The sequence below is a fragment of the Leptosomus discolor genome, chromosome 24 (genome assembly GCF_034619465.1).
Source record: "Leptosomus discolor isolate bLepDis1 chromosome 24, bLepDis1.hap2, whole genome shotgun sequence".
Classification (NCBI taxonomy): domain Eukaryota; kingdom Metazoa; phylum Chordata; class Aves; order Leptosomiformes; family Leptosomidae; genus Leptosomus; species Leptosomus discolor.
In genome coordinates, this window is record NC_141414.1 from 5,278,797 (window position 1) to 5,305,543 (window position 26,747).

A 26,747-nucleotide genomic window follows, 5' to 3' on the forward strand; every position below is an offset into this window, starting at 1 on the left:
CTGAGATCCCTGGTTATTACATGCGTTCGCTGATCCTGCTCAGCACCGCAAGTGCGACTCGCTGCAGCTCCCGCGGGAGGGATGTCTGAGGACTTGGGGACCACACGCAGTGAGGGACCACGTGCGAAACGCTGGTTTCTGGGCTTGGCCAGCTCGCACAGGAACTCCGTCAGACGCGGGCAGACGGCAGTTCTCCAGGCGAGCCCTCAGCTCCTCTGTCAGTAAGACCGTTTCTGCAGCCTTCTGCCTCTCTCGCTGTATAGAACGAAATTCCTGCAGCAACTCAATTCATTGCCTGAATTTGACCTGTCCTGTGTGCTTCATGGTACAGTTACTTTTGGGTGAAGGAGGCCAATACCATGTACCGTAAAAAATGAAAACTAATGATGTCACCAACGCTAACAGCCAATAATTTTCAAATGAACATGGAGCTGAAGCCCCAAAAGTTAATATTCCAACCTTTGCAAAATTATTTTTATGGTTTAGTTCTGTATTTACTTGAAAAACCTTGCAAATTATGACCAGAACTTAAGGTTTTCCGTGAAAGAACCTTATTTTAGTAAAAATGTTTCAAAGGGAAACAAGCCAACTCTGGTTTATTGTAACCCTCACACGGTTCGATGCCAGCCGCTCATCCAGTATGAATCGAAACAGCTCCAGTAAGAACCACAGTTTTCACCAGCTAAGAATGTGGCTCTTAGTGACATGTGGCTTTGCTGTATTTCATCCAGCCAGCGTGTGCTGAGTGGCTAGATCAGGTTTACATGTGGGCAGTGTGGGTATGACTGAGGTTTTGGCTGAGAACAAAATTTCTCCCTTTCCTGTTGGCTTAGATGGACATCTCACGACACTGCTCTGATATGATTTTTGGCAAGGGTCAGAGTGGCACAGAGCAGAAATGAAACTGAAACACGAAGCCGATGTGCAAACTCCCAGGATTAAGATCAAAGCACCCTGGAACTATTCTGCTTTTCTAGCCTCTCACTTTCCTGAGATTGGGCTAATTCTGTTTAACTCCACGTCCGAGGATTGGACTGTTCTTGCCTTTAATGTTTTTTTGGGTTTTTTTTTCCAAGTTGGGGATTCTTGGCAACATGATTTAGAGGGTGAGATAGGAATAACAGTTGGTTTCCGGTAGCCCAGGCATCAGTCAGCCCTGCTTGAACAGCGGCCAGCAGAAACAGGCAGAACTCAACCGAGTTGTGCAATGTTCCTTGGGTTGCAAAAGTGTCTACTGAACCCAACGGTGCAGGTGCCCCATAAAAGGCCTCTGCTGTGGTTTGAGCCTCACATTTATTGGGCGCAGAGAAGGGAAAGCTCTTTAAAAGCCTGCACGCACATTTACTGAAGGAACCTTTCATTGTTCCAGTCTCCCTCTTTGTACTCTCCTGCAAACACAGATATCGGTTGAGCGCTGCAGTTACATATCCTTTAAGCCCTCCCCCTGCCTTTTTCTAACACACGCACACATGCCCATGCAGACACTCATTGCTTTAGTTATGGAAAGGTGTTATGGAAAGGTGTTATGATAACAGCCTTTCTCTTTTGAAGGTTCTACCTTGCAAGATTCTTTCCCCTAAAGCCCTAAACCTGAGCTCCAGAACTCTGTAGAGCTGCCTTCTTTTTTTTCTAGCTCACAGAGATCTGTGATACCGAGATTCATGAATCGATACGGACATTGGCTGTGTTTGAAAAGAAAGCTGGAAATGTCTGAAAGAAACTTTCGGATACAGCAATGCCAGGAGGGACTGAAAAATCCAACTGTCCTGACTCTGTGTGCATGGTAGTGGAGGGGGTAGGAGAGAGAGTGGAAGAGGCAGGGAAAGAAGGGGTCTGAGCAGGGGCAGACTTTGGAGACATCTTGTCATGTATAAAATTCTTTAAATAAAGAGAGCATTTTTACAAAGCCTTTGGAGATTTGGTTTAGTCCAGACTTGTACTAAGAGACAAAACAAGCTCTCCAGCTGTGTATACACGGGTCTTCCCTGCCAAGACAAACAGAGCGCTTGCTTTGCTAAGAGATGTTAAAAGTTACACTTTTCAAAGAGGCTCCTGGCTGGGCAGTCTGTGAGTTTGCAGCCAGGTGAGGTGGTTGTGACTGACCTACCGAGAATAATTAGCGTGACAGCGAAGAACTTAACCCTTCCAAGGAGAAAATTAATTCCTGCTCCATCGCTAGTCCTGCTAAGATGAAGTCCCTAAGCACCAGACTTACTGGAGACATGACCACTGTTGGATTTCTGTTCAGTTTCTCCATTTAGAGCAGCCATGGTATTTGACGTGTTTACAGGCATCCTTGGGAGTCTCCAGTAACAGGAGACTCAAGTAGCAGGCTTGGAAGCGACATGGATCATCCATAGCTCTCAGTTTAGCTCTGAGTCTGGTTCCTAAAGATTTTTCTGAAGAAAGATTAATTCAAAGCAGAGCCTGAAACCCACTGGCTTCATATGTAGGAAGTGCGGGTTTCAGCCCAAGGCTCGGTGGTGATGCTGTCATAGCACGGCTGGGTACGTGGTTGAGTACTCTGGGAATTCCTCAGATTCCTGCCTGCATCTCTGCGTCAGGGAGCTTCCACTACTGCCCGTTACTGTCTAGTGAGACATCATTCACCTTCCTCTTTCACACAGGGTAGCTACCGTGATGTTTCTTATGGAGGGAACCATTGAATGTGCTCTTGCACTCGAGCATCCTTGTGTCTGCTGCTTTCAGAGCACAAAATGAGAGTGTGTCCTGGCTACAGAGTACAAAGAAAATGACAGGTAGTTCAAGCTGGTTTTCACTGCCTTTCGGGAAAGAAAGCGGAGATAATGTGGTACAGTCATTTCCCTCGGTGCTGTGCTCATTCCACGCAGAGGTACTGCCTTGTTGCAACAAACGCAGAGCTGCATTGGTCCAACCAGCATCTGTGCTGAGGAGTCAGGACTCTCAGAAAGGCTCATGGACTTTGTCCAGTTGCTGTTGTTTCTAGTGTGGCCGTTAGCTGTTCCTGTGCTCGCTGGAGGTGTGCTTTCCTACAGGGTTTGGGGTATCAGTTTAGACTGGCAAGCACTGAAAAACGTGCCCATCTGTGCTGATGGAAAAAAAGGTTGCAAACGCCACAGATCTATCTGATTACAGATTTATTTAGGGTTTTAATTTGACTTTATTTTGCTATAATCATAAAAAGAGATAATTTTACTTTTAAACTATAATAAACTAAATTCCTGAACGCTAAGCAACAGCTTCTGCTGCTGTACACTCAACAAGCTACACGTTCAACCGCTTAGGGCTCCAGTAAGAGACTGCTTTGTAGTGGAAGCAATCTAACTACCTTCACACTTCATTCAGGAAATACTCCACTTCAGAGGTAAATACCTTAATAGCTAGGTACTCAAAGAATCTTACCATCATTTCCTCTCTCTACTTGACATCTTCAGGGATGAGGACCTAGTGAATATATTGTATAACCCCAGCAGCCTTTGGTAACATGAACTCACATTACATCAGTGTTGAAGGAAAAGCTGCAGTACAGAAAAAAATGAATCTGTGGGGAGAGAGGCCAATTTTTTTTTTTAATAGTTTCACAGAAAAATGAAACATTGATGTCCTGTCTCTGATTTCATCCTCCTTCAAGTAGGAAAAAATTTCTTGTAAAAAGTGACAGCGTTTGACTCAGGTGAAAGTGTGGAAGCTCCTCCTGTGTTCCGAGGATGAGGGGATGAGGTTTAATTTGGGTTTTATTCCATTCAAATGCTGAAGTCTTCACTGTGGATGCCAGTACGTATCTCTCATGAAAGAAAGTCTTTTACTTTGTAAAAAAATATTTTTAGAACAACATTCTTGACCTTTGTGGAGATCATCTGTGGTTCCTCTGATTTGTCTGGTTCAGAAGGCCCTTGCTGTGTCTGCATGTCCTCTTCTCTTAATGGTGCAAGGTTTCCAAAAGTTTAACCAACCAACAAACTCGTGGGGTGGTGTTCTTCAGTGCGATCACTTTTGGGCTGAGCTGAAAGCCAGCTGTGCTCTTCAAGCCTTTGCATAGTTGTTCCCAAGTCCCGTATCCCATGAAGAGCCTTGGAAGGGGTTGTGTCCATGTAAAGATAATAGCAACCTTAAAACTGGCATCCAGTGTCTGAGTTCTGGCTCTTCCTTAGCCAGTACAAGAAAACAAAGTCCTGTCACTGAATACAGCGTTTCAAACACGTGAACAAAAGCAAGGTTAGAGCCACAGCAGGTCCTAGACATGCAACATCCATGGAAAAGGCAGTGAGTATCTCCTGTTCTTCCATAGTCCTCACTGCAGAACCGTTCTCTTTCCAAAACCATAACCAGGACTAGGTTGGATTGAAGTGAAAATACTCCCAAACAGCAGCTTATCGCCGACCATGTCTTTCAACAACTCACAGCTGTTTTCAAGAGATTCTCATTTCTCCTGTTTCTTTCCAAATGCCTCAAGAAGGACTGTCAATCATTGAGTGAGGAGGACACAGGCTTTCAAAAATTGCCGTGCTTAGAGAGGTTAAAAACATGACAAAGAGGAAGTCTGAGAGCTTGTGTGTGGACCTTGATCCCATCCCATGGCAGAGCCTTGGTCGATCTCTTTGCAGCAGGTCTCCAGATGAAGCCACGGCAGCAGTCAGTGAAGAGCAGATCAGGTTCAGCATGTCCAGTGCTTCTCCAAAAGCACTGTAAAGTATCAGGACCTTGGGATATAACCAGAGTGGGCGAAGCAGGTCCCAGGCGTAAACAAGACATAGTAGTACGTGGGAAAAAGGACAGATAGCATCTCAGTCGCTACTCAGTACCTCTTACTTTAAAGCTGTTGCTAATCTGCATCTGTTTTCTTCCTGCATCTCCGTTATTCTCCTTGTATCAGGATACAGCTTTTTATATTTTAGCCTGTACATAACATGAGGATCTCCTTTGATGTGCACACAGGGAGGATTTCTGAGTCTCCATAATGGGTCTGTGTCTGTAGATTCGCCAGTTTCAAAAGGATTTTGATGTCTTTTTTTGTGTGTGTGGGCGTGTGTCTTGTGAACCCAGAGCTCATTATAACTCATACAATTCCAGTCCTGGAAGAAATTTCTGTTAACAGTGAGTGAGATTAATGCAAGTCCCCGGATTAGCATGTTTTTATATGCTATGCCAGTTTCTCTAAGTCCTTTACTGTATAGGACAACAGTTTCTCTCATCATAATTTCATTTGATTTCTGTCAGTCTAACTGCCACTCATCCACTGTCCTGAAATATTTAAGCACTAGAAGAATTGCATAAGGAGGCTGTGTGGTTTTGTATCTGTAGGTGATTAAAAGCAAGTTATACAAATATTGGTTAGCTGTAATTCTGGTAGTCGGTCTTGTCTAAGGGAAAGAGGAATCCAAAATGATCTCTAGTGTTCCCTCCAGCCGCAGCTTTTCTAGTGACAGACACCCCATGCCATATATAAACAACACAGGATCCAAAACACCATCTTGTAACACACTGATGGATGCTAGTTTCTCAGCATAAACTGTACTTTAATCCACTCAGATTTCCAGATGGTGGGAATATTGCAGAATACCCCATTATTCTTGCTTGTAAGGCCTCTCCAACCCCCTTCCTGAGAAGAGTTATTAAGAGTGGCTTTGTCTCAGCTTTTCTGTTTCCTTTTCATAATGATTTTTTTTCCCCCAAACGTTCAGTCTAATGTGGAGGCTTAGGAGAAATGAAGCAGCCACACAGGATGCGTCTGATCCCCATGAGTGCCTGCAAAAGCCATAGCAGGAAACAGCCAACAGTAACGTGGTCCCTTTGCTCTCTCCTGCCTAACTCAGGTCACAGTCCTGAACTTCCGAAATGCTGCTCCTAGTGAAGTAATCAGTAGGGATGTACGTGTTTCATACCTTTAGCTGGAAACTCCCCCAGAAACCAGGCACGTGAGAACATACATCGTGCCAGCGAGAAAGGGACCACAAATAGCTCATGGAAATTCAGTGACATCTGTGATAACTCAGCAAGGTCTTTAATCTCAGCCTTTGCATTTCAGATGAAATGTCAAATTCATTAATATGAGCTGCCCAGTAGAATTCTTGTTCTGGGGATAAATGTCAGATGAGCAAAAATATGTCCTTTGTACAACCTCTATCTGTGCCTGAAGGCCATGCACATTGTGAAACTGAGCCCCAGTCTTCTTCTGAAAGAAGAGCGACACACAGCAACCATCCCAGAGGAACGGAGAGATCCCAGAAACGTGGACCGGGATGTGACTCCTGAGACTAAACTGAAATTTGCTTTGCCTGGGCCTCCATATGCGTCCCCTGAGCTGCAAGGCCGTTCCAGGGTGTCATGAACTCCTGTTCATTTCTTGGGTTTCAGTTCTCTGGTGTAGGAAAAAGGCAAGGGAAAGCACTGGCTGTGGTGGCTCCTTTCTGCTGTGCCCGCTCAAAGCTGTCTGGGTGGAATCCTGTCGATTCCAGATGAAGCTTGAAATTACTTCAACAAAAAAATCTTATCGAGGAATGCTACTGGCAGTGATTAAGATTTTTTTTCCCCACAGATGAACTTTTTAATAAAAGACTATGTTTACAAAGAGATTTCTCATCCTCATTAGAAACCAGGCATTCAGCTGATTTTTCCTAGTGCTCTGCTAATCCAGGTGTTGAGACATAAAGCAGAACTTGTAGCTGAGCTGTGTGATGGAGTTCCTTCTCCTCAGCCTGCTTCCAAAGGTGAGGCACAAGCTTCCATTTCTCTACACTGATGTAGGAAAAGCATTTTGATAATCAACTGCACTCCAAAGAGCTCTGACATCTACTGCTGTAACTCGCCTGCCTTTATGCAGAAAGGCCTGGCAGAAACTTTGCCACGAATGGAATTCAACTCTGCTCAATTGTAGGTTGTCATTTTCCTCCTGCAGACCGGTTTACTTGATAAAATAATTATAGTTCTGTGAAACCACATTTCCCTCTGATCTCTGCAGAAAGCCAGTCATAGTCTGCTGGGAGTACTGGTGGGATGTAGACGCATCCTGCACATATAATTTTCCTGCATGCCCATGGGCTTTATGATACAATCTTTAATGAGACAATCACATACTACTTTTTCCCTGCCAGAGGGTGGGCAGCACTCCCAAAGCACAGCTCCTTAGTACCTTTGTCTGCTGCTTGGTGTTCAGCATGTGGCTCAAAGGCCAGTTCCCTGTGCACAATGGGAACCAGTCTCTGGAATCAGCATTAATTTCCTCCAGAGACCTTCATGGAAACACCATTCCCAAGATTTATCTTTAAGTCCGACAGGAATGTTTTGACTGGAATTTTCCAAAACTGCTTGTCCTGGGTACAAACCTCTTTCAGCCTGAATAGGTAAAATTTGGCAAAGGTACAAGCGATGGCAAAGAGATGCATGAATCAACCTTGTCCAAAGGCAAGCCCTTTGCATTGCCTCTAAGAAACGCAGGAGCAGTTGAGTCAGCTGTAGCTGAGTGAGCCAAGGATGCTGGACTGTCACGGGTTGGGACCTTCTTGTCTCTGCAGCTGGTGCCTCATTGCCCTCTTTGGGTTGGGCAGGAAAGTGACTGTCTTATCTTCTGGCCCTTCGTCGCTCTTGGATGCAGTGACATGTGGCTTTCTCTCATTCTCACTGCGGGGAGGGATGTCCGTGAGCACGAGTATCCTGCTGCTGTTGAACTCGCTGATCCCTGTGGGAGAAAAGTGGCATGAAGATAAATGCCTGTTTTCACGTTTCACCCAAATCTGGAGACTCTGTGCAAGGGCTGTGAGCAGCCCTCTGCCAGCTGCCTGGGAGGAGTGCAATGGAGCATCCCATCGCAGTCCGGGCTCAGCGGAGCGCGTTTGGAGGGAGATGCACAAGCAGCTGTAGTTCCTGTGCACTGACACCGACCCAAGGCTCTGCGTCAACTCTCTGTTCCCTGCAAGCCCAAGAAGATGGACGAGGAGGAGAGGCATTGCTCGGTCCACATCTACTCAAGGCTCTTGGGCGGTGAATGGGCACTCAGCTCATGCTGGCGCAGCGGCTCCAGGCCCGTCCAACCAAGCAAGGTCCACATACCCATTTGTGGCAGGGACTTGGAATGCTTCCCAGACAGAGCCTGCTGGAATGCACTGGGATCAGAAGATGCTAAGGAAGCGCAATGTTTCCACTTCCATTAATTCAGTCTGAGAAGAAGCTAACAACATGCTATTTGGGTCTGCTTGGTCATTTCTGAGACTTCTTCCTTCTATTTCAAGATACATTAACTGTCAGTAAGCCTCTTCCAAAGAACACCTTGCTCTGCCTGGCACAAGCATTGCATTGCCGCTTTTGAAATACAAAAGCTTTGCTGGATGCAGCAGCGGACAGATGAAGATGACTGCAGCTCATGCACAGTAACGTTAATACAATCAGGCAAGATCCGTAAGACCAGCCGCATTGTTTGGAAGTCCTTGCTCAGTAGTGTTCTTGCCATCGCTTTCTCCCAGCTCATTGTCCCAGAAGGACCCTCTGCCCAAAAATGTTTCCCACCTGGCAAACAGAAATTTCTCCTTCCCTTATTCAGTCCTATAAGGAACACACAATCAGCTGTCCAGCAGGAATCCCCCCAAATTCAGCCGCAGCTCAGCCCAGCCACCATCTCCGCATACTCATTCCCCTGGTATCCCGGAGCCTGCCTGTAGCCGTGATCTCTGCCAAAGGAGTCTGGGAGGTGCAAGGCTTCCACCTGGGGCGGGTGTGTGTGTGGAGAAGAGTCTGGAGCTACCAAACCCCCGTGCCACCCCCAGCACCTCCACTCCTGCACCTCCCTCTCTGCGCTAACTGACCTGGTGGTGATTCAACAATCCAAGGTGTTCTGACCCCGTGGTCTCTTCCAGGATGAAGCACACCGCATGGCAGTGCCAGCCCACTGCTCCAGCCCTCCCAGACACTTCTACAACTGATAGAACTTCTGCCCCCGTGTTGTCCTGTGCGCGCTTTGTGCCCCAGATGCTGCTGCAGCGGAGAGCCCTTGGAGGAGGGTTGTGTGTGAGCTCTATCTCAGGTTTCATCAGGCTAAGACTTTGACAGGAAACTGTAAAAATAGGACAGGAAAACTTAAAAAAGTTCTCCCTTTACTATTTCCTTTGAATATGTTTTTTCAGCACTTGGAATGTCTGGCCTTATAAACTGCCCCAGCCAGCTTTTTCTTTTCTGCAAAAGTCCAAACAGTTAAACATCAGGAATGTGGCTGTGTTTGCATGAGGTAAGGAAATGACTAGGTGGAGAAAGTATTCCATGAGAAAGGAGCCCTTTACGGAGACCCTCACCGCTGTTCTCCCTGCAACCCCCATCCCCCCTCCTACCGAAGCTGTCACGTAGCGCCCCAGCCTGAGAGGCTCAGCAGATATTTAGAGCTGCGCTGTGTGCCGAGACCTACGGTCAATGCTGTAAAATCTCCGCGTTCCCATTTAGCGCAACCGAAACCATCGCAGGATTTCTGGTCGGCTCCTTTCGGTTGGGTGTTTGGCTGGTGGCTTTTGGGTGCTGTTCCCCTGGGTGCTTTCCCTTGGTTCGTGGTCTCTCTGTGAGCAGGGCATGAATTGCTCCATTAAGCATTTAATTTGTTAAGTGATCAGCTCTCCCAGCAGGTCCCAGAGGGCAAAGCCAGCCTTCTCCGGGGGCTCTCTGGGGAACACCCCCATCACAAGCAGCCAGAGTTTGTGTGGGAAGAATTTTGGGTAGAAGTTTGCAGAGGGATCTGACAGATCAGCGCCTTGCCTTGGTTGCGTCAGCTCTCGCTCACTCCCAGAGCTGGCTCTCTTGCTCCAAAAGCCCAGAAGGTTACAGAAACAAAGGATTGCAAGGCTCTGCTCCCGTGGCCTGGGGGACCAAGCCTCCTGCTGATGGAAGTCATTCCGTGAAAACAGAAAAAGAGATATCGGGCTTGATATCCACTCTCCTTGCTGTCCTGTACTTGGTTGCTGGAGCTTTTAGAAAGCAACGTGGAAGCCTGCCAAAGCCTGGGGCATGTGTTGTAGTGACCTCATCCCAGCGAGGTCTGTAGCTCCCCGGGGATTACTTACAGGCAACGTTTGTCCTTACTGTTTTAAGAAAAAGCCTTCAGCGAAAGCATTGTTTATTATGAGAAGGAATTTGATTTTTAGCAAAGAAAAATCGCTTCTTCCTTGCTGCTCTATTTATTTATTTTGTGAAGAAGGAATTCACCCGGCCCACGGCCTGTCTCACGAGGGGATTCCAGCCGAATGGTGCCAGAGGAGCAGCAGGCTGAAAGGTGGGCTGAGAGCGCAGAGATCTTCGCTCCCTTCACCTTCCTTTTCCTTTTAGCCCGGACTCTGCAGATCTGCTTACACGGCTGGGGTCAGGCATAGTCGTGTTTCTAGGACTGCGTGTTAAATAGCAAGGAAAGTAGTGCAATTGTTCCTGCTTTTGCATCTTTACCCGAGGATCTGAACTCCCATTGCAAGCATTAATTTACTCGGTGACACCCTGCTGGGTAGATGGATGTTACAGAAGCGGAGGAAGTTATAATTTTTCTTGTGAAAATTTTCAAACAAAATGCTTCTCTTCAAAAGTTCTTTGTCAAAAACTACCAATTTTCCCAAAGGGACAGTAAGAACCAGTTAAAAGGGAGTAAAATGTTAATTTTCAATGCCTTTTTTTTCCCCCAAAGCAAAGCAGTAATTTAAATTGGATATGAAATAACGTTGTAAATATTTCAGGTTCAGATTCAGGTGTTACAAAACATTTTAAAAATGCCTTTGTTAATGGAAGTGTTCAGTTTGAGGTCTCCTTCAAAGAAATCTGTCTGAGTTGCTGAAATTAACGTTTCAATGGAAAATAATGGCATTGAGTTATGCTGTATATCCCAGGGAAACATTCCCTACAAAAGATTTCCATTGTTTTCATTTAGCACTGGGGAAGCTGAGCAATAGAGAAGGTGCCTTCCAACTGTTTTACATAAATGTTTGATAGCCTCAGAGTGGTAATTTTAAATAGTCTGAAACTGATTATTCTTTTTTAATGAGTCCAAGCTGCATTTCTGGCATGAATTATAGCCATGGCTGGCAAAGAGTAGTGCATCCTTCTTTATTACCTCTTGTAGGAGGTGAGATAGGTTCTGGCAAGGTGAACTTGGGTTAAGTAGGGTAGGCAAAGCCAGGGCAGCATCCCTGGTCAGCACAGCACCCTGAGCGCTGGAAATGGGGGAACGACGAGGTTGTGTGCGCTGGCTGGGCTGAACCACAAGTACTTGAACCCGCTTGCTGCATTTCAATGTCCCACCCCTTCCAGCAGGACTCCATGCGGCACGTGGGTGACGATGTCCACAGCGACCGTGAAGCTTTCCTCCACTTCCATCCCAGACACACTAATTAGGACAGTTAACAATGTCTGCAGGGATATTTTCAGCAAGCTGCTTGCAAGTGGAATACATGCTCAGTGTAAGAGCATGTGTAATGGCATGGATCCCACCCATTAACTCCTCAAGGATTTGCGGCTTGGAATTGTCAGGAATGACCATTCATTAGCTGTAGGGGTTCCTAACGATCTCCATGACAACCAGCCAAACGTGGAAACCGGGAATGAAGTCTATTCCTGTTACGCTTCCTTTTCTGAGCACGTCTGGGGCCTGTGTTGGCTGCAGGATTGAGTAGATAAGACTCACTGTAGCCCCGACATGGCTCTGTGGCACCTGCAACAGTCCCTAGTCCCGGCTAGGCGGTGCTTGAAAAGCCATACGTGGGGGGAGGCGAGGGTTTGGAAACAGAGAGCATAGCAAGGAGTCAGATCTCTTGTGGTTAATGCGAACACGTTGACGCTTCAACTCTGATTCCGTGGAGCCTTTCGCAATTTGAGCGCTCTCTCTCCTTGCTGGCTGCTCAAGACAAGGAGGCGTGAATAGGAACCTAACCTAACTCCACAGGCTGAACGTGCTGAGCACGGTCTGCTTTGAAACCAACAGGGCAAGTGCATGGATGAGGCTGATGAGAGATGCTAGGAGAGAAGCTGATGTCTGTCCTATGCTGTGTGTTTATTGTTTGCAAAACTGTATTTGGAGAGGTTACGTCAGGCAGTGAGCTGGCATATTGTTTTTTGCAGCTACTGGTAAAGGCTCAGATACGCATGACCCTTCTGTGTTAAAAATCTCTTCTGTAGAGGTGAAAAGATTCTGACTCACAAAATAAAGCCTGTTCCGGTATTCCCTGCAATCTCTTTCCTGAGAACCTTACCTGCGTATGGAAAGGTGGAACTCATCCATATCCTACCACTGGACACTGTTGTCATGAGGCTGAATGGGCTTGAAAGAGGGAACAGGAAGAAATTTCAACTTTCAGCAAGGAAGCCACCTCGTCTCCGTTTTTCCAAGAAATGTACCAGCAAAGACCAAACTTCTGAAGGACAGCTACCTGCAACAGGGTTCCTGGAAGATGGGATCCCATACATAGACTGTAAAAGGGCTTTAGACATCTCCTAAGTGTGCATATTTCCTTAATAAAATTTGATTGGTGCCTCATTAAAAATTTAATAATTTGACCATTAAAATTAGCAACAGATGGGAGCTGGAATGCAGCCAGGCTCTCTGGACTCCAGACTGCAATTTCCTTGGCTTCGTTCCCTCCAAAGAAGTCATCTACATATGAAAATCTATTTTTGTCAATTATTTGTTTAATAGGGGGTGTTCTCCTTACAATCGCACTTTCATTAGCAATCTCAAGGAGTTCTTGCTGCGTGGTATCCAGCCATGCCTCAGCAGGATAATGTGGGAGGTGCAAGTTTACCCCTTTCCTCTCTCTACAGTGCTGCCATGCCTCCATTTTGGGTTATACGTTTGTGTGATTTGACCTTCTCAGTCAACCGGAGCCCTTTGTAGGTACAACCACAACGACATCAGCCACGTGTACTTCTCCATGCTCCTTTTGACTAGGCAAGGGGGAAAGCAAGCCCTCTTTATTAGGTGTTTCTGCATTGTCCGAGGGTTTACGAGGCTTCAGAAAAGCTCATAACGTGTGTGAGATTTCACTGTAAGCACATGGGCACTGCCACAGTCAACCACAGCTGCAGCCCACCAAACCGCAGTTATCTGACACAGAGGCTCCAGCTGCGATGATGCTACAGCGCAATGCTGAACCGAAAGCAACCCTAGAATTTAACTGCCTGGATGGCTGACAGAGCGGTGCCAGGGTGGATCGAGGGCCCCTGGCTGAGAGGAGTTTGTGCCTCAAAGCCCTGGCAGTGTCCATAAGCTAATGGCTGGGGAACGGCATAGGAACAGGGTAATCTTAGATGATCCTCCTCTGTAAGACTTTCCTGGGCACTAGGCACCTGTAGCTCAGAGTCTTTGACAATTCACAACATCCTCTGTTAGGAGGGCACGGCAGGGGGTTGGAACTAGATGATCTTTAAGGTCCCTTCCAACTCAAACCGTTCTAGGATTCTAAAAATTCCCTTTAACTTATACATTGCCTGAAGAACCACTTTCCTCCATTTCTTTTGAGCCAGCATCGTTATCTCTTTGTGATGCCTCCTGGTCCTGGCTCTGCAAGTGAGTAGCCTGCTCCTCCTCAGGCCACTCATGATTTTGCACCCTGCTATCAGGTCTTCCTCCAGGTGTTTCTTTTTCAGACTGAGGACTGCTAACCAGTGGAGCTGCTCCTCGTACATAAGCCCTTCCACACCTTTGATTGTCCTTGTTGCCCGTTTCTGATCCTTTCCCAATCCTGCTAGCTGCTTTCTGAGCTGGGGGCTAGGGCTGCAAGCAGCCCTCAGGATAGAAGCAAGCTGTGAGTTTAGTGATGATGCTCTCTCTTTTGTTCTTTATTCCTCTCCTAATACCTTTAGTCCAGTCTGTTAGCTTTTTTTTTTGTCTCTGCTGAGTTGATCACTCCATTGAAATAGGATCACAAAGCAATTTCTTTCGTAGTTCTTTGGGTGTGATCGTTGAGAAGATTTGAATTGTTCATTGGTGTGGTTATAAAGAGCTCTCCTTGGTCTTTTCCTCAAGGCTGAAAACTTCAGCAAGAGCCTATGAGTTTTATAAAAAAAAAGATAAAGGGTGAGAAAACAACTCAAACTGTTGATTTCTTTTCTAGGAACAGAGTAGAACAAACGGAAGCATTGAACTTGGCATGGCAGGAGACATTAATGAGGACTATGTGCTTTGGTATCTTGTTAAAATTTGGGACAAAAAAGATTATTATTTAGTAATTCACCATTGCAAACATAGTGTATATTTCTGTTCTGATTTCCAAACGAGGGCATTTTTATGAGATTTTTTCACCTTTATACCAATGTAACTTCCAAATCATTGCCCTCTTTTTTTCCTCAAATCCTTGTTGCTGTTTACTTCTCAGTGACATCCACAGACTAAATTTCTTTTGACACTTTCATCAGTATTAGTTTTTAAGTATGACTGTGCTCCCAACTGCTCAAGAAATACAAATCGGAGGAAGCATTAAGCTGGAAATAAGCAATTATTGTGCTAATTGACTCTTTCCCAGGGATAGAGGAGGATTTCTTGTGTGGTTTCTATGTAGCTTATGCTTACCCTGATGCCAGGTGGGACAGTTACAACACAGATGAACCTCACACAGCTTTTACTTGGCACAAGCCACAGGACTGGGGAAGGCACATCAGCACTGGCACTGTCAGTCTAAAGCCTGCAGTAACTGCCAGCGTTTCCAGATGAGCTTTTACAACCCAGGGTGAAGGCACTCTGTCATGGTTTCATGTGAATGTAGGCTCTGCCAATGTGGCTATCATGGAAACATACCCTGTGGGAGAAAGCTTTCTGTCTCAAACCATCCATTAAATGGCTTTCCTTGCTTTTTATTCTTTGCACATGTGTGTCAGGCTTTAAATGGAAGGGAGCTGATTGCAAAGATCATGTGTGGAAAGACTTATATCTGAGAACTTGCAGGCCAAGAAATGGAGCTTGGCTTTGTTGAGTGTCTATATTCTACTAAGACATTTCTGGAAACACGACTATTAATCTTTAGATGCAGGTGCCAGTGCTGTCCGTGGCTCATGATTTAGGTAGAACCACCCTCCGCACGAGTGTTTTATGCTTCACATGTCAAATCCAAATGTTTCACTGTGAAGACAGCTGTGGGCTAATCTGGGTACTGAGGCAGGGATTTGAGTTCACAGTCAATTACTAATTACTGGGCACTCCAACGTCAAAATTCCCTAAGCAACGTAGCCTGGCTAAGATTTGTGATCTGAAATAACAGCTATTTGACCAACACCTAACTTCCTTAGACTGTAAATGTAGAATTCTCTGGTCTGACAATAACATGGTTAAAGGTCCTTTTTCCAGCCACAGATCAAACGCTTGCATGCAATCATCTATTCCCAGTAGAAGGAAAAAACCTCTTGTTTAAGAATTTTGTTTCCTGATGAATGCCTGCTGTGCTAATACCCCTAATCAAGGGTCATGAGAGCCCAGACAGTGGCAAACCCCACATTCCTTAGTGCAAACAAGCCCTTCAAAATCTTTTTGGTTTTAAGGGATAGAGGGATCCTTGTTGGGAATGGGAAACAGGCTGGTTGTTTCTGCAGCATCTGGGTTTTAAAGATCTAGTTAAAATTGCCAGGGGACCTTTAAGAGTTAAAGAAATTAATCACAATGACATGTATTTCTGCAGGAGGTTGCCTTTACAGAGACTGTAGAAATCCCTTTGTGGGATTTACAGTAGACATCATGGGGGAGGGCTTGGGAATTCTCTCCCAGAATGTTTGGTGGGTGACATCTAGGACTCTTACTCTGCAAGCCAAGTAGAAATGATCTGACAGCAAAACATCTCCATCATTCTCTACATTTACGTTATATGGATGGTCAGGCCCTAAGGCTGTCCATGAGAGGTGCTTGTACCACATCATCTTCATATGCATCTTTGCCCCTAACTAAAATGAAGTTTGATTGCTTTGCTGACCCCAGCAGTTCCACAGAACAGGTGAACTTGCAGCCCTGAAATTGCCTCTTTGCCTGACTTCATCTTTTGAGTTCATTCTGGGGACTTAAAGGGAGTGACTCAAGGCACCGAATAAGTGTCGTTCATGGGATGAGCCTGAGGGAGACCAGGAAGACCTGGCTTGGAAAACCTCTAGGTGATCACATGAAACGTAACAACAGAAAGAATGTCACCACCTCCAGTACTGGTCTCCAGCTTGGTCTTTAATTTTTGTTCTTTTCATGATTGCAGAGTTATTTTTTTTTCCAGAACTTGTTGACTTTATCACTGAGGGGCTGTGCTGGTAGGAAGGGGAATAGGCACTCTGTGTTAGACAGGAAACGTTGCGCTTGTGTCTTGATCTAACCTGTGGATGTTATTGTTCTCCCTCAGATTATCGTACTGGTCCCTGCTTTAGCCAAGTAAATAACCAGATGTGCCAAGGCCAGCTCAGTGGGATCGTCTGCACCAAGACCATGTGTTGTGCCACCATTGGACGGGCCTGGGGTCACCCATGCGAGATGTGCCCTGCCCAACCTCACCCCTGCCGCCGAGGTTTCATTCCCAACATTCGTACCGGAGCCTGCCAAGGTAAACGCCATGAACATCTGAAGGATGTTCCCTTATCCATCCTGAGGTGCACTGAAAGGGCAGGTGATGAATGCCTGCCCAGAGCCCCGACACAGAGAACAGTTCTCTGTGTAAACTTTGCTAAATCCGTCATTGTATGTCACAGAGCATCACCGTGGGCTTTGGGTCTCCTGTGGGATCAGCTAAGATCATCTTAGCTCAATACAGATTCCATCCATGCTGTGGTTCTCAGGTGACGTCCTCCATCCCACAAGATGTAGGGAATCAGGCTAGTGTTTGTCCAGGTTTAAAGCTAAGTTGCAGCCTTCCATACACCCTCATTCTGTGGTGCTGCTGTTGTTGGAGCTTCTGTCCCAGCACGGGAACAGGATCAACACTTGGGTCAGGTGGCTAGTGCTCTGTCAATTGTATTATTAGTTCAAAACAGAAGCCATGACTCCTTCAGGGTCACACAGGCAATTACAATATATAGAAATCACATGCTGAGAGGTTTTTTTAATGTCTAGGACACTGAGGCAAAAATAGCAGAATGGTCCACGGAGATCCCATCAGCAGATCCCCTTGGCAGCCTTTCTGGAGCTGCCATTGCTTCTCCTTAGGGTGGGTTGCAGGGGTCTCCATTTAGAGTTGTGTGAATTCCTTCCTGCATCTGCAACTAATTTCAGCCTTTACCTGCCATGATCAAAAGCCAGAATTACAGTCCAAATCCCACAGTGGCCAGTGTCTGTAGGATAAAATTGGGAAGGCTGAAGAGGAGAACTGTCTTGCTGTCTATTGTAGTCTGTATTTCATGGTCCCAGTCTCTTCAGGAGAGCTTGGCCTATTTCATAGATTTGTCGCTCGCTGTTACTGCGGGCAGAACTGGAGTATAAACAGTATCTGCAGCACATGAGCATGCTGGTTCTAGCAGCAGGTACAGAGGTCCTCCTGAGGTGCTTTGGAAAGCACAGTGTCCCTTCACCAGCGAGGAGACCATGGCTGCAGCGTGAGCCTTCCTGGGACGGGGCTGAAGAGCAAAACCTTACAGTCCATAGGCTCCCCTCTCTGCCCTGCTGCAGAGGTTGCTCTCCGAAGGCTCCAGGCAGACAACCCACCAAAGCAATTCTCCTCCCCAACTCAGCTACCAGCCTGGAATGAACCACGAAGGAGTAGACACATTGATGCTTCCTTTGGAAAACATTACTATACTTTTGTCTCCCTCTTGCTTGTGTAGATAAGCCAGCAATACCTTTATGTCCATTTTCTGTCCTTCACCTTATCTCTAATGTAATCTGATGGGTAATTGCATCACAAAATGTAAATCCACCTACTTGGAGCAAAGCTGCTTCTTTCTCACAGCACTCCCGCCATGCTGGGATTGAACATTCCCCTCTTGCAATGGCTGCACTTTCTAACACCTTTGCTCCTCTCCTGGCAGATGTGGATGAATGTCAAGCCATTCCTGGCCTCTGCCAAGGCGGTAACTGCATCAACACAGTGGGTTCTTACGAGTGCAAATGCCCCGCGGGACACAAGCAGAGTGAGACCAGCCACAGATGTGAAGGTAAGATTGCAGCCTGCCGTCACCAGGCTGCTCAGCACTGGGTTCCCAGGTACACTCTGAGGGCACAAGGGCATTTAGAATCTTGAGAATCTCTCTGCTCACAGGGCATCTCCAAGGCTGGCAAAGGAGAGATGTGAAAGGGCTCCCATGCCAGCCTTGATCCCAGCTTCCACATACTGCAAGCATCAAGGCATGTTAGAAAATGTGCTGTAAAATGAATTTCTGATCTGTTTATCTGCTTCCCAGAGTCCAAGGCAAGGAAATGAGGACTAGAGCTTGCCTGATCTTCTGATCTTCTGATCTAGAATGAATTCTGTTTCATACAGGTGTTTTCTGAAAGGTATTTTGAGAGCAACACAGTCTCATTGAACAGAAGGGATCTCTGGAGGGCTTTAGATCTCTGCTTAGATCAGGACTGGCTTCAAAGCTGTATCAGGTTGTGCAGTTTTGAAAACTCAAAGCCTTTTCTTTCGGGGATCTTGTCCCCAGGTTGCACCACTGTCATGGTGAGGAATATTTTCCTTATATCCACTTGATACTTATTTTTTTGCAGCTTGCAACTTGTTGCCTCTAGTTCAATAGAGTATGGAAGGAAGGCAAAGCGGGTGGAGTCTGCCTAGCTGGGACAGTGATGGAGTAAGACAACCAGAAATAACATCATGGCTGTCAGTGCAGTGCAGAAGATCTGATTCCCTGAGATGGGAGTATGCAGCAAGTAAATGCAGTGTGTGCAGCAAGTAAATGCAGTGTCTGCAGCAAGTAAATGCAGTGTGTGCAGCAAGTAAATGCAGTGTTGCTTCACTGACTTGGTGATATTTTTCCAAACTGACACGTTGGCCAGAACCTGAACCTTGTCCTTGAGTACAAATGAAAATTCGGTATTAGAGACGTGAAATGCCAGTCAGCAGCATGCCTGTGAGCAACCCTCCTTTGAGCCAGTGGCCTGATACTGTCCCAGCCCCACAGGGGAAGCAGACCTCCCTGCCCAGTCAGGATTGTCTGCAGACAGCCTGCTGTGCCTGGTTTTCCTGTCTTTCTGGTTACTTTGTAGGATGCACCTGGCTCATCTTCAACTGAATTGCAAATGGGAGTGACCTTTTCAGCCTCAGCATCTCTCTTGGAAATCATAGAGCGCTTCAGAGGCATGGTTTGTGCTTACAGTTAGGGATGCTCTAAAACATTATTGCCTTAGCGGTGGCTGCGGAGCTACTGTAGCTTGAAGCCGAGCAGCGGGGGGTGCAGTCTGCCTCTCTGCAGCATCAGCCTTAGCCTGGCGCTGTGGGCAGCCTGGGCAGTGCAGCCGACTTTCAAACTCTCTGGAGAAGTTCCCAACCTGATGGAAGGGAGCTTTGCAGAAACTGCTCTTTGCCTTTTCTTCAGCATAGAAGTTGGAGGAGTTTAAGTATTAATTACCTTCTAAAAACACTTCAGTGGAGGACCCAGATGCCTTGCCCAGATGTGCAGGTGCAGCTCTGCTCTGAACCTGTGGGCAAGCTGATCTGCAGGGTCAGCAGTCAGACGCCTGTGTCTGGAGGTGGGGCTGCAGGAGGCAGAAAGGACCAGTCTCAACAGCTCAGCAGGGTCTGGTGAGATGGTGCAGAGTGCTCTGCCATTTTCAAGGGAAATACCTTCCAGGTGGTTAGCGGGGTTGCTTAGAAATGGCCTAATGCCTGATCCTCAGACCAGAGGACTAGTTTCATTTAGGGTGTGAAGATTTAACAGTGTTAAGACTAGTTGTGGTAGTTAAGGCAGAACTCTGCCTGCTCATGGAAGCCCCTGGAACTGCTCTTTGCTCTTGGACTCAAGATAAATGGGTCCACGGTATTGCTTAGTTAAATTCAGGACTCCTCTAGACAGTGTGAGGCAACGTCTTGGTGCACGCCTCAAGGCCCACACTCCTGTAGTAAAGCGTGGAGTGCAGGCACGATGGGGTGCTGTCAGTATGTTAAACATTCACGGTGCCACCAGTCTGAGCATTCTTCCTGCTATTTTGGAGAGTCTGTCTCCAGTTCCTTGAGGTCCAGTCTCACCATCTCCTTTATCATGGCTTGCCATGTCTCTGGAGGTGTGCAGACCTCTATAGCAAGGACATGCTCCCCCCCAGCGTTTTCAGCAGTTCTCGTGGGCCAGACGTGTACCTTGCCGGGCAGGCTGCACCTCTCAGAAGTAAGGGAATAAACATTTGTTGTATTTTCCAAACATCTGGCAAATGAAAAGGAAAACAGCATTAAACTTTTCCTGCCTTGGTTGTAAAAGCTCTTTCCCACATGCCGTAATGAAACCCCGTTGGCCTGTGTTTGCCATTTTACGGTTGAAATGTGTTTGTTGTGCTGGCGAGACTGCGTCCCACCTAGCTGGGCTTCAGGAACTCCACTTCCCATTCCTCTCCAAAGCTCTGCTGTAACCAAGACAAGGGATGATGAATGCACAAGAATTCAGACGTTTAACCTGGAATTTGCTTCCAGGTGACAAAGTTATTTACAGTGGCAGAACTGTAGACAGCTAAATATTACAGAGAGAGCACTTCAAGCAGCCACCATATACACGTGGTAGCTTAGTCAGTCACCATACAGGCATTAAAGCACCTCCATGGCACTGTGGGTTTGACAGCGTACGTTGTCCCATGGGGTTTCTCCCAACAGTCAGTTCTTGGGGAAAGGAGCATCACTGCTTCCAGGTGACTGTTCCCATACCCCCACCTTCCTGCAGTCCAGACATTTTCCTTGCTAGGATAATTCTAGTAGTCTCTGTGTAAGTGCATCTGTGTGACCTGGGTTCAGCCCTTCAGAAAAACTTTTCCAAAGTGAGACAGCAGCTACAGAGGTTAATCCTTCGGTGGGGGCTGGACGTTCTTTTATGTTGAGAAGACATCTGTGTCTGTGGATCTTCCTTGGCAGGTTGCCACGAGACTTTCTAAAATTTTAACAGAAGGATTTCTTGCAATGCTCCAGCATCCAAGGAATTGAAACTGGTAGAATCCAAAAGAGCCCTTTTATGTGCATCTCCGGTGAAGAACCGGTTCCCCAAATCCAATGATGTCCCATGCAATTTGGCTGGCCAATGGGCAAAGGCTAGACTGCGCTAGAACAGTGGGCTCAACCTCAGGACACAAAAAACGGTTCTTGCCTTGGTCTGCCTCACCCGTGCTGGCTGGGGACCAGGCAAAGCACATATGAAATCAGTTTAGCTGGAATCTCCTATATACCGAGATTAAAAACAATCCATTGTCTGAGTCTGTCATCCAGATGCGAGAGGCCTCTGCGTGGGTCCCCACTTCCCAGAACGCCTGCAAAAGCAGCATGGTGTGGCCATAAATGTCTTCCTTTCACTCTCCTTCCTGGATGGCCATAAAAAGAGACATCTCCAGCATCTACGGTGTCTGTTCCATCACTTATCTTGCCTCAATTGCTAAGGAGACCACCAAAAGAGGATGCCTTCCCTTGGTATGATTTACTGACCTAGAGAGCCTTCTGTGAGAATGACATAAACATGAGGGATGCTCTAAACTGACAGGGTTCAGATGGTTTTCGAGGGCTTGTTTCCCAGATATGAATCACCAGTGTGTGCCCACCAGGCAGTCAGAAGGTGAAGAGGATACCTTTGTCTGTCCCCTCTAGGACATGTACCCCGTGCAAGTCACTAGAACTGTGTGAACAGGGGCACAGAGAGCCAGCGTCTGGTGAGGGGTTCGTCTGATGCTAACATTTTATAAGCGTAGAAAGGTCTGGGCCCTTGGGGTTTCCTGCATGCTTTGGTAGGTCAGGAGTGAACTGTTTGATACAGCTGAGAGAGCACTGAATTCCTGAAATTGTCTGCGCTGCCAAAGTAGTTGTATCAGTCCAAGTAACCTCCTCACTGAGCCAAGGGTTTTAATCAAAATAACGATCACAAGCATAAGAGGATATTTTCTTTATCCAGGTATGTGCTAAGCCTAAAATCTCAAAGCTGCAGGAGTTCCCTTGTTGAGTCTATTTGCGCTAACTTTATAGCTGGTGAAAGGAGTGATTTCTCAGCTTGCACTGAGACCCTCTTGCTTTAGGAAGAGGAGATGGTTTCCTCTTGTTTCCAGATTCCTCATCCAAGCCTAGCATCCAGGAAATATTAAAACTAGATTAAATGTCTACGTTAAATTCTTCCCTAGTTCCCAGGAGCTTGTATTTTCTTCTTAGAAGATTCCTCCTGGGGAGTGAAGTCAGCAGATGGGATTGCGTTTGAGCCAAAGGTCAGAGCCCGTGTCACTGTGTCTGCTGATTAATGACGTCTCCCTCATTAAGGCAGCAGCATGTACCACTAATCTTCTTTGGGCTGTTTATCGGTGGGAATAGGCAGGAGTGGAGATAATGTTGTTCGTTTCCCATAGTGATACTTATCTCTTAACACAAATGGCACCTGGAATTAAGGCTCCATTTTCAGTCCCTGAATCCCTGAAGAATAAAGATGCTTTTCTTATGCAAGATCTTTATGCTGATAGCGGAGGCCAGCTCAGGCCCTGATCTCCCAAGCATGTGAGGGGCTGCAGCTGGATACACTGGATGAGTTTTGGTCAACCCCAGAAGGAAAATGATGTCCTTTTTCTGTCTGCAAAATGTGAAAACGTGCACACGATGTCAAGTTTGGTTTTGAACCTAAATATCCTCCCCGTGTTCAGGGTTGCTCGGTTCCAGAGTTATTTCTGCAGCTCATCTCTAATGAATGTGACACTTTCAAATAGTGGCTGATTTTATGCCTTTGTTCATTATACTCTGAGGGAGCTTGAGGGATCAAGAGTTCCTGAGCATGAGGCTGTGCAACATATAATGAGAAATTTCTGGCACGGAGGAGTTGCCTGCTCACTTTCTGAAAGATATAAGCAGTCTATGAAACACAGCGGGGGGCGGGGGGGGGTTGATTGAGGGTGGGGAAGGGGAAGGCTGCTCTCTTAACCCGACACAAGGCCAGCTTTGCAAGTGCCAGGGGACTGCATTTTGACTGTGTTTGTATGAAAAGGTGAGCAAGGAGGGCAGGTGTTGCCAGCTTAGGGCTGAACTGATCGGATATGGGAAACTGGAAAAGAGCAGGATCTGTTGAGGTTTGCGGGGGAACGAGAAGTGTGTGAGCACTGGGAGAAGGGCACGTTTATATCCAGCTGGTTTCTTAACGCTGCTGGAAGAATTGTCGTGGAGGACACCAGAAAGCACTCCTGGCGCTAATGGTGCAAAATGAGGAAAGGAAACATCAAGGCTGAAATCAGACACATCCTGATACAACGACCTTTATCAATAAATTGTAGGGAAGAGTTACGCAGAGTGACATTTAGTTATCCTGGAAGCAACCATAAAAATTACACTTAAGGGAACAATTCCATGGCATGTAGTTAAGGGTGGAATCACTGACTGCATAAAGCTTTTCCTTCCATAATTTTAGTGGTTCTCTGCCAATAATTTAACTTCTTTTCTTAATAGCCCTTCTTCTACTGCATAACAAAGTGCTAAGCCAGCTCCGTTATCAGTGAAGTATGTAATGCCAGTACCTCACCCAGGGTGCTTTCCAATGCCCCAAAAGGAATAAGTGTCTCGCATCCAAAATTGTTCCAGGATGATAACATACAAGAGACAAAAAAGTACGTGGAGGAACACCAGGCAAGGGAGTGAAAGGCACTGAATGCTTTGTGTAACAAGCTCTGCTCAAATCCATCCAAGGTAGATCCTTTTTGACCGTCTTCAGCATCTCCAGGAGACAAATTCTGCCACGGGAGAACAAATCCTTTAATTACAAGTCTCACCTCTTTTTACTTGCCCCTTTCTATTTAGCATTTGTAGGGTGACATGTTAGATGCTACTTATATCCCTGCAGGATAGTCTTTTGTCACCACTGCACAAAACTCCAAGTTTTCTAATGAAGATAAGGCTCTGGTTTTTTGCTCCCTCGAATCTCATTCATGTTTCTGAATTGGAGGGAGCTTTCCTGCATTTTCCATGAGCAGAGCGGGTAGACTGGCCCATTTTCCTCACGAATGGAACACGATAGCCATTTTATTAGAGTGTTTTCAATTTTCTCACAAAATGTCTACAGAAGAGCTCATTGTTTGGATCCATTAAAAGCTCATTTCCATGGATTTGGTGTGGTTTGGAGGGTTCCATTACCCTCCTCTGTGGTTTCTTTGTGCTTTCTGGAAGGGAAGGTCTGAGAGTCCCGTGTGCTGCACGAGAGAGGGCTGATGAGGCATGACCTCTGCTACGTGACACGGAGATGTTTTCTCCATCAAGTCCTGTTTTTTTAGCAGATGGAAAGGTTGGGGTTTCAACATGTCTGTGGGCACCCGTGCTGGATGGGCTTTGCAGACTGCAGCTTTCTTTCTGAAGCTCTGTAGCCTTTGGCTTCCAGCGTTTTCAGCCTTAATGATCAGGCCAACTTCAACCCAGCGAGTTGGAGACCAGATCCAAAATCAACGTTTGCATTGAATTCTGCCATTGTCTGAAGAACAGAGTGCACAGAATATTGCTTTAATTTTTAACAGAGAGTCGGAAAAGTCGTGAAGTAGCCAGGTTGGAGTTGGAAGAATTCCCTACCCAGAGCTGGCAGCTGGGTGTTAATGAGAGGTGTACATGTCCGTCCCAGTGTCAAGCTCTCCATGGACTTCAGCTCTGAATGAATCAAAACTCTGAGGCACTTTACACAGAGAAAATGAAGGCGGCAAACGTGGTGGGGAAGCACTGAAACAACAATGCAGCCCAGAGCTCAGTGTCCTAAAGTACAGGATGTGCGAGTGGTCTTGAGAAACTCTGGCTTTTTTTTCTGCTTCTTGGGTTGCTAACACTGCTCTCATCGGAGCTGGGATTTTCAAGGAGGGAAAAAATGTTGCAGTTTGATTTAACCTTTTGCATTAACTCTGTTTGTCCTTAAGAATGGAATGCAGTTCCTGCCCCCACAACCACATACACTTTTTCTTGGATGACTGACGCTATGTCATCAGTATTGATCTAATAAGATGCCTGCCTGTCAGCTGGCCTCCAGATCTCTGATACAACAAACTTCAGGAGAGCTGTGCAGAAGTTTTAAGCTGTTATTTCTAATAGTACAACCAGCTTTTGCTTCATGAAGCTCTTTCCCTTCCAGTGTTCTGCAAATTGTAACCAAACACAGGCCTGTAATTAAATGGCAGGGCAGGCTGTAGTGATAAAATCTCTTTCGCTGCGGGGGCCCAGGTGGGGGAAGTGTTTTCTGTCGATTTGCATTGCTGCCTTTCAAGGTTTCGACTCATGTCTGTCTGTCGGAGGGGCTCTGAGCATCAAAGAGCTAAAGGAGCACTGCAAGGACAGAGGCAATCTCTCCGCTGCTTGCAAAAGGCGGCTGAAATCTTTGGCTAGCTGAACATATAATTTTATAGTTCCTGAGAAGCCAAACAGGAATGCGTCTTCCCCTCTTGAAATATGAGTGTATATCCTGCCCTGTGTACTTGGGCTTAACGTTGTGCATGTTGAAATTGAGGTTTCACTTGATTCCTCAGGACTCAGAGTTGCAGCCAAAGTAAAACAGAAGATAATTGTGTTTGTAACAGGTTGTGCGAGCAAGGAGGAGAGACTGAAGATTATTTCTTTGACCACAGGAAGCACCGGGGGTGGGGTGGGGGTGTCTCTGTCCGTACCATATGCCTCACTTCAAAAGGCGGCTTGGCTCATCTTACTTAAACACATACATTGTCAGTGTCTGTCGCTGGGCTGAGTGGGATGAATTTCACTAAGTCTTGCTTTGCAGGGAAAAATCATCACTGTTAGGGCACAACTCTTCCGCTCTGTTTAGACATTTCCATTCAGGTGTGATGAATTACTGTCTGGATGAGATTATCTCTTTCTGCTGAATGTAAATGACATCTAGAAAAAACTCTGATGGAGAGAGAAGCTTGCTCTGTAACAGTCTAACACATCTGAGCACAACTCAACATGCACTGCCGTCCGGATCAGTTCTGCAGCCTTTTCCTCTAGAGGTCTAACAGTGTAGACCCTCTTATACCTCTTTTCCCTCAGAGGAAGGTGGGGGCTTTGGGATGATGCAAATTAACTGTCATCATCAGATAGATGTCCATGGCTGTCCCAGCCTGCAGCCAAAGGCTGGTGTACTGGACTCACAGTGCCTGGGACACAATGGCAGAAGGCTCCTGGCAGCCTCTCTAATTTTAGAGAGAAGGATGAAGTTTATGAGGATGTTTCTGGAGGACCGAGGACAACACTTCGTCCTGGAGAGTGGTGCAGCCATATTTCACACCCCCTTGCCCTCCCTTGGATTTATGCCTGCGCTAGGGAATCCTTTCACAGACGTTGTCACGATGTTGAATCCATCCCAAGCCTTAGAGAACTAGCCCTGTCCCTGGGCATGTAGGCCAAAGATTATTTACCATTGGTGTAAATCTGTTCACTTCATTCCAGCCTGCATTTATAATGTCTCAGCTTCAGTATTTGTCTTCTCTTTTCGAGACTGCAGAGCGCTGCGCTGCCAACATCATCTTTGTGTGTCTTTTTTTCTATGATCCCATCACATCCTCACAGTTTCTTGGATAAATGAGTCCCGCTAGTCCCTGAATGTCAGGCAGGTTTTTCCAGTTGTGACTCTGAACCCCTCCATTTTGGGAAGAGCTGGCACCGCACAGAGCTGGGGCATCCAGGAACGGTCCTAGTTAAGAGGCAGCATCACCTACCTGCTTCTGCTCAGTGTTCCTCCCATACATCTTCAGGGCT

At 46.4% G+C, this 26,747-nt stretch overlaps 1 protein-coding gene across 1 annotated transcript in view; it reads left to right on the plus strand.

Annotated features, from left to right (window-relative positions):
- Positions 1–26,747, plus strand: part of LOC104342693 (fibrillin-2) — a 105,533-nt gene that overhangs the window by 25,813 nt on the left and 52,973 nt on the right. The window contains exons 6-7 of the mRNA XM_086477608.1: positions 16,296–16,493; positions 17,911–18,036. Coding sequence (XP_086333734.1) covers positions 16,296–16,493; positions 17,911–18,036 — 324 coding nt within the window. The remainder of the gene's footprint in view (positions 1–16,295; positions 16,494–17,910; positions 18,037–26,747) is intronic.